Source organism: Crotalus tigris, unplaced genomic scaffold (assembly GCF_016545835.1).
Source record: "Crotalus tigris isolate CLP2741 ecotype Arizona unplaced genomic scaffold, ASM1654583v1 scf7180000017639.5415321, whole genome shotgun sequence".
NCBI lineage: Eukaryota > Metazoa > Chordata > Lepidosauria > Squamata > Viperidae > Crotalus > Crotalus tigris.
Window position 1 is genome coordinate 2,121,644 of NW_024096532.1, and position 13,526 is coordinate 2,135,169.

At 43.1% G+C, this 13,526-nt stretch overlaps 1 protein-coding gene across 1 annotated transcript in view; it reads right to left on the reverse strand.

Annotated features, from left to right (window-relative positions):
- CACNG7 (calcium voltage-gated channel auxiliary subunit gamma 7) overlaps window positions 1-13,526 on the reverse strand; it is a 49,165-nt gene that overhangs the window by 23,705 nt on the left and 11,934 nt on the right. The window contains exons 2-3 of the mRNA XM_039335111.1: window positions 12,185-12,426; window positions 7,781-7,885 (exon numbers count right to left, since the gene is read on the reverse strand). Of these exons, the coding sequence (XP_039191045.1) occupies window positions 7,781-7,885; window positions 12,185-12,380 (301 nt within the window). The 5' untranslated portion in view covers window positions 12,381-12,426. The remainder of the gene's footprint in view (window positions 1-7,780; window positions 7,886-12,184; window positions 12,427-13,526) is intronic.

Here is a 13,526-nt window from a genome sequence, read left to right on the forward strand (position 1 = left end):
TCACGTCACATGAAGTCCTCAATCACCCTTTCCTATCTATTCTCCATTCCATTAGCCATTGCTTGTGCTGAAACAGGATTCTGGGTATGGCTGAGTATAAAAAAATAAATATAAAACTGGGAAGGTTTGATAGCAGCCAGTAACGTCTCCTTTTCAATAAAGTCCACTCACTCCATTTCACCTGTTTTAAGATTTCTTTTCCCTCGTCATGATACAAACATCAGGCATGCCTTCACTTTTTGCTTAAATCCATCCTCAATGTGCTTTTTCCTCCAGATTGTCATAGCTGTTTTTAATCCTTCAGTGTGGAATGTACAAGAGTTTGCTGCTGATAAAATGAGATTTCCGTTGACTATCCCATTTGTCCTTGCTGGAATTTCTGCTTGGGACAGCACCAATAATGAGCTGCATAATTCTTACTACTCTCTGCATGCCAGGATTGCACCATTTTCTGACCAGCGCTGACTGCTGGGAGCACAAAATATTTTTTTCCCAGTTTAAAATATAAGAGTGAAGTAGTTCCTTATTTTATCCAGCAGAGGGGGCAGGGATATATATTCATACTTCTCTCTCACAGACATACTGTATACACACAAAAACATACACACTCTCTTAAAGTTTAGGGTTACAGCATCTTAGCAAAAAGTGAGATAATTATTAGATGGCAGCAGCGAGAACAGCGGACTCTGAACTCATTACTGCCATCTACTGGCTATCTGGATTTGTGCAGAACAGATATGGTAGCCTCATTTGCTCCTAACTGCTGCCAAATTCCTACAAAATTACCTTAATCTCAATTTCAGTGACTTTAGCTGCTCTGAAGAGTGTGTTGCCAGTTGCAATCCATGGCACTTTCAAAACCTCATTGTGCATTTCTTTGGCACAATCAGATGATCCACTAAGTTATCCACAGGTATTCTCAGGCATTCTTCCTTTTCTCCTTGGGATAAAAAAAGCTGCTAGGTGCCAAGGCCTACAACCTTCCAAAAGCTGGAAGTACGAATTTTAATCTACAGATTTTTCACTCACCAATCACCTGTCTGGAGTGTTTAGCAACAGCAATAGCACTTATATACCACTTCATAGTGCTTTACAGCCCTCTCTTAAGTGGTTTACAGTGTCAGTATATTGCCCCAAACAATCTGTATCCTCATTTTACTGACCTCAGAAGGGTGGAAGGCTGAGTCAACCTTGAGCTGGTCAGGATCAAACTCCTGGCAGTGGGCAGAGTCAGCCTGCAATATGCATTCTAACCATTGTGCCACCACGGCTCTTCTTCTGTTTATTGGGACACCAACTTGACAATTCTTCAGAAGAGACTAAACCCATTAGCAAAGCAGACCCTCCAAACAGCTGTTCTCCACTATACCTAGGTGTATCAAATCTGGGCTGCAGACATCTGAATGATTGCTGGATGGCAGCCAAGAGATACAGGAATCCTTAAGCCTTAGCTGTCATCTATACCGGTAGTTCTCGCTTAATGACCATTCATTTAGCAACTGTTCAAAGTTTTGACAGCGCTGAAAAAAGTGACTTATGAGTGATCCTCACACTAAAGATCACTAAAGCTTCTTGGCAACTGTCATGCATTTATGAGTGTCGCAACATCTCCCAGTCATACGATCCCCATTTGTGACCTTCCCATTGATTTGGCTTCTGATAAGCCAAGTCAATGGCGAAGCCAGAAGGAATCGCAAGTCACAATCACATGACATCTTGCTTAACAACTGTGGGTGAATTGCTTAATAACTGGAACTGGGACTGCTGTCAGTAAGTGGGGCAATCACCTGATATTTCATTTAATTACCTCTTCACTTGGTGACAGAGTTTCTGGTCCCAATTAGGGCCATAAAGTGAGGACTACCTGTAGTTATTTGGATTTTTTGCAGTCTAGGTAGGATATTTGAACCTGTTGCTGATCAACTGTTGGGGGCAGCTTCTAGATTTTGCCTGAAAAGACATACCAACCTACAAATATCCTCAAACGTCTCTGTCCAAGATGTTTTGCACCTTGGTATGTTCTGTTTAAGCCAGGCCCGTGGGCTGGATGCATCATGTGGAGGCTGCACCCACCCCAGCTCCAGCAATGCAAAAAAAGTTGAGATACGTTGCAACACATCACATGACGCAGTGAGTTTGACACCCGTGTGTTTAAATATTTCCTTAAGTTTGAAGCCAGAGCTAAGTAGCTGCCCCCTTACCCACTCAATCCCAGATCCACTTGATTCCTATTAGTGGTAAACATTAGTTCATGCCACACCCATTAAATCTTGGGAACCTGATGGGTCCACTGTTGGGAACCTGACTGGCACCCTAAAGCTCAAATTAATGCATTGCACCCCTCATCTCTTGCAAAAACCCCTTCATTTTTTTCAACCTCCAACAGAAGAGAGCCATGTACAGATTTTCTTTCTCTTTGCCGTGCCCATCCCATTTTCTCCACAAAACTAATTGTCAACTTGTTAACTCTTCTGGAATTCTTGGATGAATTATTGTGCAAGGCTCTATTAAACATCTCCCCTTTTGCCAAGAAAATGGCCCATATTCAGGATATTTCATTTATTTTGAATCAGCAATCTGGGTTAGAGCAAAGAGCATTCATTTTACCAATCCCTTGATAAAAGAATGGAGGATTAAAAATAAATAAACTTTGAAGCACCAATTAAACCCATCTTTGTGGTTAGGATCTCTGATTTCTGGGTGGGTGGGAGACTAGTTTTAGTCAATATTATCAGAATCAGAAAATTTTCAGCAGCGGTGTTCTGGGAGGAGGGATAATGTTTAATCGAGCATCATGCATCATAACACATATTGTCTGTTTGTACATGAGAGGGGTGGAGATTGTGTAGCACTATTGCTTCTTGCGTGGCATCATTCTGACAACATTGTCACACTCTGTAGATGTCGCTGCTCTTTAGGCAGAATGGGAAATAAACTGCATGTCTGTGAAATCAACAGATGTTGAAACTCTGCTGCATTCTGGAAAAAGTTTAAGCCTCATTAGTTGATCATCTGTACAGGAATGTGAAAAAATACACCTCAAACCAATTCCTGTAATTTGGATGCAGTAATTTAACAAAATGTGGAAAACAGGATTGATATAATATTTGAAGTAGCTGTTTGTTGGACTTTACCTGAAGGAAATATAGGGGCATTTGGAAGGAGACAGAATGAAGCCGCCAAAGTAGAGAAGGCCTTAAGCCTGTTAACACTTAGAATAAAGTAACCATTAATGCATTGGGCGCCATTTTTGTCTGCCATGACTTCATGACATTGTCTATATCTCAATCCCAATCAAAAACTGAGACGGTTTCAATCCATCCTCAAGTGTTCCATTTGGTGTTTTCCCTTTTCCTCCAACATAATTTTTGCCATGGGGATAATCTGGAATGCTTCATGCTAACTCAGTGAGAGGATGAGACTTGCTCAGCTGCTATTGGCCATTTTAGGCTAATGAGGGTCTTGTTGATTGTGGGAACCTGCCCTTCATAGGCAGTACTTGAACTTCCAGAGAACCTAGAAACCTGGCTTCTGCAGAGATACTTTTCCAAAACATTGTCAGACTTTATGCTGGCTCTTTATAAATGGCGATTTAGTGCTCTTTTGAAAAAGGACTAGACTTTGTTTGAAAACAGGTTTAGCCCTCTTTTTTGAGATAGTTTTGAGATAGTTCTATTATGCATAAAAGACTGGTTTAAACCAAGAAAACTGGCTCCTCCCAGTTATATTTTTGTGGTTCTGTCCTTGTTAGGTACATGACAGATTTTGTACAACTTTAGCTTGGTTTTGCATGGTTATACTTTTCATTTCATTTTACTTTCTTTATTTTTACTTTGGTTGATGAGGAGGGTGCCTCCATTTTGCTATATTCTGACTTCAATGGTGGTGATTGTTGTTATTATGCACAGGGCAATCATGTTTGCACGTTCTCCATCGTCATCCACTAGCCCAGAAGTGGGCAACTATGGCCCCCTTTATGCCTTGTAAACTTCAGCTCCCAGAATTCCTGAGCCAGCTTGGCTGGCTCAGGAATTTTGGGAGTTGAAGTCCACACGGCATAAAGGGGCCATTGTTGCCCACAGCTGCAGTAGCCAGGTCTGGCTACCATCAGCCACAAAGTCAGAACTGGATCTATTAATCATTCATCGTTCTTAATCAATTAGTCACTCCCTTATAGCCCTAGCAAAAAATAGAGTTGATTTATCAATCAATTCCTTCCATTTCATCACTCCTTTCCACCACCACCCCTCCCAATCTCATATCCAGGCCTTTTCTCTTTCATTCAGACTATTTTCAGACAGGGGTTTAGCACCCTTTCAGAAAAGTGGTAGACCCATGTTCAGAAATAGGCTGAGGGACACGTCATATGCCTGGGCACCTCTGCCACTGTGCCAAATATGTCATTTCAAACACATTCTTATGTGCTCAAGCCTGGCCCTTGTTAGGGAGCGTGATTATTGTTTTCCTGCCAGCAGTTTACTTTTTGGTGGGAAGAGAAATAAACTTTATTTTTATTTACTTCACAATATTCCCTTCTTGAAGCACTTCTGAGTGGCATACAACTTGGGGGCATTCACTAATTGCTTTCTTTAACTTACCCCCCCCCCATTAAATCCCTATGGATCGCAACCATTGATCATTTTGTTCCTAGGACTAAGCAGGAACAAGGGGAGGTACAATTTTTTAGACCTTTTCCATCTCCTTATGACTACCAAAATTTGTGAATGTCTTCCTGACAGTTGGTAATGTTAGGGGGTAAAAGACAACCCAAATCACTTCTGTTGCACAGAGGTAAAAGGGGTGGTGCTTTGATGACATGATTATGACCACCATCTTGGTTTTTTTATGGCCTTCATGCAGACCCCAATTTCTGCACTGGAGAACTGGTGACTTGACCAAAATCATCTAGTGCCTTGTTAGCTGAGATGAGATTTAAAGATGCCAGACCTCAAGCCCTTAGGCAGAAATGCTCCACACATTTATACATGGCTGTGATGTCAAGCAGATATCTCAGATTTTGGGCCCGTGGACTCCTTCCAGTCAACCTAACCAGGTCATTTTTGATGGTCTGCAACTATATAGATATTCCTTGATTTATGACAATTGAGACCAGAATTTTTGTTGTTAAGTTATCTAGGCGGTTAGTAAGTTGCACCCAATTTTACGATCATTTTGCCATGCTTGTTAAGCGAATCACTGCAGTTGTTAAGTGAATCATGTAATCATAAAACAAATGTGGCTTCCCTCATTGACTTTGCTTGTCGGAAGCCGCTGGGAAGGCTGCTAATGGCAGTCACGTGACCCCAGAATGTCGCAATCCTGGTAGATACGTGGTGGTTGCCAAACATCTGAATTTTGATCATGTGACCATGGAGATGTTGCAATGGGCGTAAGTGCAAGGACTGGTTGTAAGTTACTTTTTCAGTACTATTGTAATTTCGAATGGTCACTCAACAAATGGTTGTAAATTGAGGACTAGCTGTATTTAAAGGTAAAGGTTTCCCTGTCAATCATGTCTGACTCTCTCTTAGCTGAGGGAGCCAGCGTTCTCCGAAGACAATTTCCGTGGTCATGTGACCAACATGGCTACACGCCAAAGATGCATGGAACACTGTTACTTTCTCTCCGAAGTGGTTCCTATTAATCTACTCCCATTTGCCTGCTTTCAAACTGCTAGGTGAGCAGGAGTTGAGCCAAGTAACGGGAGCTCACTCCGATGTGTGGAACTTGGGTCTTGAACCCCGGCAAGCTTAGCTTGTCTTTAGCTGCTGAGCCATCGCACCGCCCCTGACTGTAGCTGTAGTTAACAAAGTATAAAACGTGAGCCTGACACTTGCAGCTTTGCCTGACCCTCCAAGTCATTTCTGTAATCTACCAGCATTTTAAATATACTACAAACAGGGGTGACTCAAAAAGGGGGGCACTTGCAGAGGGAGTGCTGGCAAAAATAGAAGTGTTGAGGAAGAATGCCACCCTCCCCTGCAGAAATCCAAATTTGACTGACTTCATAGCAAACTGGGCTTGTTCAGCTCACTGCTGCTCAGCTAGCCTCATCCTGATGCTGCAGTGCTTGCTATGCTCACGCCATCACTCACACGAGCTCTGATTTACATCACCCACATACCCCCTTTGCACTGCCCCACAGCTCTCAAGCCATCCCAGAGGGATGGGACAGACGCAGTAAGGGTGGGGAAGCCACAAGAGAGCAGAGGGCCTAGATCCATTAGGACAGAGGGATGGGGCACACTTGGTCACAGCCAAGTGGTGGCCTGTATTGCTCAAATTAAAGCACCATCTGAATTTGGGTTGGGTAGATGTCCCAGCCCAGCAACTGAGAGGTGGCCAGAGGCAGAGTTTGGTTTATTTACCAACATGATGCTCAGCACAGAAACCCTAGCTCCATTTTTTATGGATTGATTGGTTTGATTTCTATCCTGCCTTTATTCTTATTCAACTCACAGTGGCATACATAACACTCCTTTTGGGGAGTTGGGCTGAGAAAGGGGGACTGGTTCAAAATCACCCAGCTGGCTTTCATGCCTAAGGTGGGACTAGAACACATAGGTTGCTGGTGATTGGCCCAAAGTCACCCAGCTGGCTTTCATGCCTAAGGTGGGACTAGAACGCATAGGTTGCTGGTGATTGGCCCAAAGTCACCCAGCTGGCTTTCATGCCTAAGGTGGGACTAGAAGGCATAAGTTGCTGGTGATTGGCCCAAAGTCACCCAGCTGGCTTTCATGCCTAAGGTGGGACTAGAACGCATAGGTTGCTGGTGATTGGCCCAAAGTCACCCAGCTGGCTTTCATGCCTAAGAGGGGACTAGAACTCAGCTGGTTTATAGCCCAGCCCCTTCACCAATACAAACAGACTTAGGCAAGTGCTGTAGTCTCTGATGTGTACCCCAGCCATAGGAGCCCAAGTCCTCGATCTTTGCCCTTTTGCACGTGGCAGATTTCTCTCAAATGCTATGGGCAAACCATTGGCAACCAAGATTCAACTCAGAAGCTTGTGTCTAGAAATCCAGTAGATTTCGGGTTGGGGGGGGGGGAGATGCCCTTCCCGTCAATCTTTGTCAGTTGCTCCTGACTTGCCAGTTGCCCTGAACTGTTTGTGCTACTGTTGGACAGACAGGGAAGAGTCAGGCAAGCCAAGATAACTGGTGGTCTCTTTCTCTCTCTCTCCCCTCCAAGTGCCTCTCAGTGCATTTAGTGTCCTTTTCCTCAACTGCAAAGTGTGCAAGTACTTTTTCTCATCTGTGAAAATTAACAGCTCTGTATTGAGGCTGACTCATAAACATTTGTAAGTGAACTCAAAATACATGTCATCACCATAACGCTGGAAGAGGCAGGCTTGCAACCTTAACTTTGCTGAGCATGTAGCAGCGAAGGGTCAGCGCAATACCTTTTGTGGTTGTTGTTAAAATCTTGGAAATGATGGAGATGTGCATCTGATGTGGATAAAATGAATAATGGCAAGGAATGCATTGCGGGCTGAGATGTTTGTCCTTTAAATGGAAAGAACCTGTATTTTATGTACAAGACCTTTCAGGCAATGGACTTGCAATTGTGTGAATGGCTTTAAAAATTAAAGGTGGGCTGAGATATAAGTTAGGAAGCTGGGGCTGTATATGGGTGCAGAGGGACATACTGTATGTAGAGCATTAACTCTTTCCTTCAGCTGCTGTGCTTATTTGGCTCACCCCTCTAATATGCGCCTAACATTAATTTATCCATTGTTAATGCTGGCCAACATATCATGTCTGGATGTCTTATCTACTTACTGAGGATATTTTCCGTGTTCTCCGTAACAAGGGGCCCTTCAGGATCAGGGTCAGGCCTCGGCTCCAGGAAGTATTCAGAAGCCACACAGCTGCCTTTTTTCTGACCTAGAAAAAAGAGACAGTGCATAAAAATTCAGATAGCAAAAGTGGCCGATATTGGACAGTGTTTCTGAACCTCAGCGAGTTTAAAAGGTGTGGACTTCAACTCCCAGAATTCCCCACCCAGCATAGTTGAGGATTCCTGGGAGAATTCTGGGAATTGAAGTCCATATTACTTACAGTTGTTGAGGTTCAGAAGAATTGGTATAGGATCTTGAGGGAAGCGGTGGTATCTTTATGGAAGGAAGTCCCAAATCAGCAAGGCCAAATTACTATGTAGTCATATACAGTATATTTCCATTCAAACAAGCCACTTCTGTAAGACAAGTCAGCTCAGAGCTAGTAGCAAGCAGGACGCCTCTGACCATTTCCAAAGCCCTAAGCTAGACTAGAAAGAAGGCAGTCAGCTTTTGTTCTGCTGTCCAGAACATCACATGGATATGTTCCAGAGGCCCCAAGAGCCATCCTGGAAGAGATGCAACCCTTTTCTTTTACTCTTTCATCTTGGGATAAAAATTAACCAATGGCCTCAATATGTGCACCTCTACGGATAGGAGAGCAGGAAGAGACAAGTGGGGATCCTTTTTAGTGAGTGCCACAAAAGATCAGATCCTTACAGATCCCCACGTGAAGGTCCAGTTGAACTGATTTATTGCTAATCATGCCTATGCACAAGAATCTCCTTAACTAATGGGTTAATACCTGTTTGAGGTTAGATGGGGTCAACAGAATTCAAGGGACGTTGGGTTTAGTTCACTTATGGCTACGTAGGGTTTCGAGGCTGACCCCTCTTTTAACTCCTCCACTTCTTCTCCTACATCACTTCAACAGCTTCCTGGCAGCTGGTTCAGCCAGTTAACCTCCCCTTCTACCAGCATGCCACAGGCAAGGCCACTAGGAAGGGCCCCTGAGTCAAGGAACAAGTAGCCAAAGTCCCACGTTCCAAAGAGCATGTGGTATGCATATGCACTAGTTTGTTCATGAGATCTAGTGGATCAACATTGGAGACTCAGATTCAACTTCTACTTCCCACCATGGAAGTTCAGTGGGTGACATTGGGCCACTCACTCTTCCTCAGTGGCCCTACCACCTCATAGGAATATTGTTGTGGAGCAAAAGCAGAGGGGGAACTAAGGGGCGCAGGACTTTGAGCTCCAGGATAACAATCCAACAAGAAAACAAATAAAGAAATGTCTCTTATGTGCACCTCTTTATTGTACTACTCCACACACCCTACCTTAGATCTAGGAAAGGAAAGGAAAGGAATGGAATGGAATGGAATAGAATAGAATAGAATAGAATAGAATAGAATAGAATAGGAGCTGAAAGGGACCCTGGAGGTCTTCTAGTCCAACCACCTGCTCAAGCAGGAGATCATACATCATCTAGGACAGGTGATTGTCTAGTCTTTTCTTTAAAATCTCCAGTGATGGAACACCCATGATTTCTGGGGGTAAGCTGTTCCACTGGATGATTGTCCTCACTGTCAGGATGTTTCTCCTTAATTCCAGGTTGCTTCTCTCCTTGATCAGTTTCCAACCAGTTTCTCGTCCTTCCCTCTGGTGCTTTGGTGAATAACATGACCCCTTCTGCCTTGTGGCAATCCCTCAGATACTGGAATAAGTATTGTCATTACTTGACAATTGATTGATTGATTGATTGATTATGTACCATCAAATTGTTTTAAATTCCTGGGGTCTGTGTGTGTGCATATGTGCACGTCCACAAACACAGATATACTAAAGCTCTCATTCTTGTAACTTTTAACTGGGCAAAACAGTGCGTCATAGGGCAACAATTTTTGAACTAAGACATTTCAAATGGGCTAACGTACAGAATATATCCAAAACCTGGGACCCAGGACTCCCATTCAGGTGAAATTTGGCAAATTTTATAAAACATTTTTATCACACAAAAATCATCATAAAACAGTTTATGGTGTAATACAAAATGTCACAAAACATTTTCTGTGCTGATGTTTGTGTCCAGTTTATTTGGATATTCAAGCTGGAGGCTGACAGTTTGATTGTGCTATGGAATTCAATCTGGGCTACTTTCAAAACAGATACGTCTCTGAATTCATTTCCAATAAAGGCAGTGCATTAGAAATTCTGTCACTGTTAAAAACTCTGAAGAATCTGGTAAGGAAATACTTCTGAAGGGATGAGCCAATGGGTCATAGAATTCCTAGTATAGGCAGTCCTCGATTTATGACCACAATTGAGCCCCAAATTGAGCAAGACAGTCGTTAAGTGAGTTTTGCCCCATTTATGAACTTTTTTGTCATATTTGTTAAGCAAATCACCGCAGTTGTTAAGAGAATCATGCAGCCGTTAGGTCAGGGGTGGGCAACCTTTATGACTCGTGGACTTCAACTCCCAGAATTCCTTAGCCAACAGGGCTCAGCTTGGAAACGTCTCCCTTTCCCCTCAGTATGCTGGCTCAGGAATTCTGGGAGTTGAAGTCCACGAGTCATAAAAAAGCCAAGGTTGCCTACCCCTGCGTTAGGTGCATTTGGCTTCCCCAGTTGACTGCTTGTTGGAAACTGGTTGGGAAGGTTACAAATGGTGATGACGTGACCATGGGACTGTGCAACTGTCATAAATACATGCCAGTTGCCAAACGGCCAAATTTTGATCATGTGGCCATAGGCTGCAAAAGTCATAACTGTGAAAACTGGTCAAAAGTCACTTTTTTTCAGTGCCATTGTAACTCTGAACGGTCACTAAGCAAATGGTTGTAAGTGGAGGACTACCTCGATCTATGCATGTTATTTGATGTATCTAAATCAGTGTTTCTCAATCTCCATAATGTTAAGAGGTGTGACCTTCATCTCTCAGAATTCTTTAGCCAGTTGGCTGGGGAATTCTGGGAATTCACACATCTTAGAGCTGCTGAGATCGAGAGACACCAATTTAAAATACATTTTTTGGAGAGGGGTCTGCAGCTTTCATCAGACTGTCCAAAGTATCCGTGGTACAAAACGGGTAACAATCCTTGACTTAGAGGCAGGAATAAAGGACGATATTGTTGCACAGGAAAGACAAGATAGCTAAATGTGCCTGGCTGGATAGTTGAATTGCATAATTTAAACAAATGCAGTATCTATAAAGGCAGTATTTGCAATCTTTCTAGCATTATGCATTGAAAAGAAGACAGGCAGGCCTTCTCATTCCAAGACCCTTAACGAATTCTCCTTACTTGGAGATAACATACTCCTAAGGTCAACTCTTCATTAGCCTCATTAGCATAGCTTGGAATCCAGAGCCAACTTTTTAGGCAAATCTAGATGAATGACAGGTCTCTGAAGAAGCTTGTCAAGAGCTAAGCTGCAGACCACTCAAGACCTTATGGGAAGAAATCTATTTCATGATTTTCCACATTACCCAGTGATTTCAACGTTGCATGTAGTCAACCAAAATTAAATTGACTAGAATTTACCCAAATATCAATTTTGCCCAAGGCATTATTTTGCTGCTCTAGCTATCAAAAGTTGTTCTGTTGCAAAATTATCAGCTAGGACTAGGCTGGAAGGAGCTTAGCTTGGAGTCTTTCTGCAGCTGCAAGCAGCATAAGCTAGACCTCCCTCAAGATCCATGAAGCCTTGTCTGGTTGTTCCCAAGGCAAGCAGTCTAGTGAGATTCTTGTAGCATAGATGGTAGACAATAAAGTTACTGATTTTTGTTATTCATGAGTGGTTCTGGTTGCTTGCATCCGATATGATCTGAAGAATATACGGGAATTTAGGAAATGAAGAAGGTTGAATCTGGTTTAGTCCTGAGGTCCTAAGATGGAGATACTAAGGTTGCTCCTAAGATCAGAGGATCAGAATAGAGCTGGATGGGACCTTGGAGATCTTCTAATCCAGCCCCCTGATCAAGCAGGAGTCCCTATATCATTTCAGACAGGTGGCCGACCAGTCTCTTTTTAAAAACCTCCGGTGGTGAAGCACCCACAACTTCTGAAGGCAAGCTGTTCCACTGGTTAATTGTCTTCACTGTTAGGAAGTTTCTCCTTAATTCCGGGTTGCTTCTCTCTTTGATCAGTTTCCATCCTTTGTTTCTTGTCTTGCCTTCTGGTGCTTCGGAAAAATAAACTGATCCCCTCCTCCTTGTGGCAGCCTCTCAATACTGGAATACTGCTATCATGTCCCGCCGAGTCCTTTTTTCTAGACTGGTCATTCCCAAATCCTGCAACCGTTCTTCGTTTTAGTCTCCAGGGCTTTAATCATCTGATGATCTTAATAATATGAACCTAACATTAATAAATGAAGGCAGCATTGGAGGTGAGTCCTTAGACCCTTACCTGCAAAGAAGCAAACCCTCCAGAGGCCAGCATGGAGTGCCATGACTATTTCCGTGGTCTGGTTTTGCGGAAATACAATCCCTTCCTCCATGAATAGCCAATAGTCAGTACTGACAGCAATGCCCACCAGAAGCAGCCCGCACGCTCCAAAAACACTAGACAGCAGGGTCAAGGCGCGACTGCTGCAGTTACTCATCCTAGGTTAGAGAGAGACAGCGACTGGCCAAATGCAGCGCAAGGACCTGGAAGAGAAATAAACCCCAATCAGTCCAAAACTCCAGGGAAGTACTAAAAACCAAACAAAACTGACAACAAACAGAATAACAGAGCTGGAAGGACCTTGGAGGTCTTCTAGTCCAACCTCCTACTCAAGCATGTCAGACAAATTCAGACAAAACCCCTTGTGATTTTTACTTGAATATTTGTTGCCCGTTTTTGAATCAAATGTGTTGATTCCTAGGGATCCTTATATTGTTGTGGGAAGTCACCCCCCCCCAGAGAAGTAAATATTAAAAGGGCAGAAAAATATATTTCCTCAAAAGGATTTTAAAAGAAGCAACCAACTCTGCCCCCAAGTCTCTCTGTCCCAAGCAGAAGCCAGCTCTGTACGAATGCAGATGTAAACCATCAGAAAAGTTGGAGCTAGAAGCTTAGGAAAACAAAGACACCTAAAATCTGCATACCCCACCCAAATTCTAAGAGTCATTAGCCCCAGCACCAGGGAAGCAGGATATGACTTTTGGGACATAATAGGACTAACCCATCACCATCAGAATACCAGAAAGGCACACATAGACTCAGGTCAGACTACGTGACACAGGAAATACAAAGCCTAAAACAGGAACAGGAAACTATTCCAAACAAAAGGCTTTCAGAGGGTATAAAAATCTACTCCCCACATATGCTCAGCCCTTTTTTTCTCTCCTCTTTCCTGCCAGAACCATCTTTCTGTCTGGCTCTTCAATAACTGCAACCTTCTTTCTAAAGCAGTTGCCATGTTATTTATTTATCCCCGGCTTGGATGAACCAGGATGAAGACTTTTCTTTCAACATTGTCTTGGATAATTTGAGCAAGCAGGGCCACCAAATCCATTAAAATTTTCCCCAGGCCCCAAGGAACCTGATATTGTACATAAGTTCTGAAAGATTTCCTAAGGGTGGTCTCTCCTCTTTGCATTTTTCTGATTTGGAAATGTTAAATAATTGACTATGAAACCCAGGGCAGGGGTTAGGTTTTCTCTTGTAATGTGTATTAGAGCACACTTCCCCAAAGAAGGGAAGCTTCAATGAATCAGGATTACAAGTCCCATAACTTCTAGTCTCCCAGGGCTTGTGTTTCAGG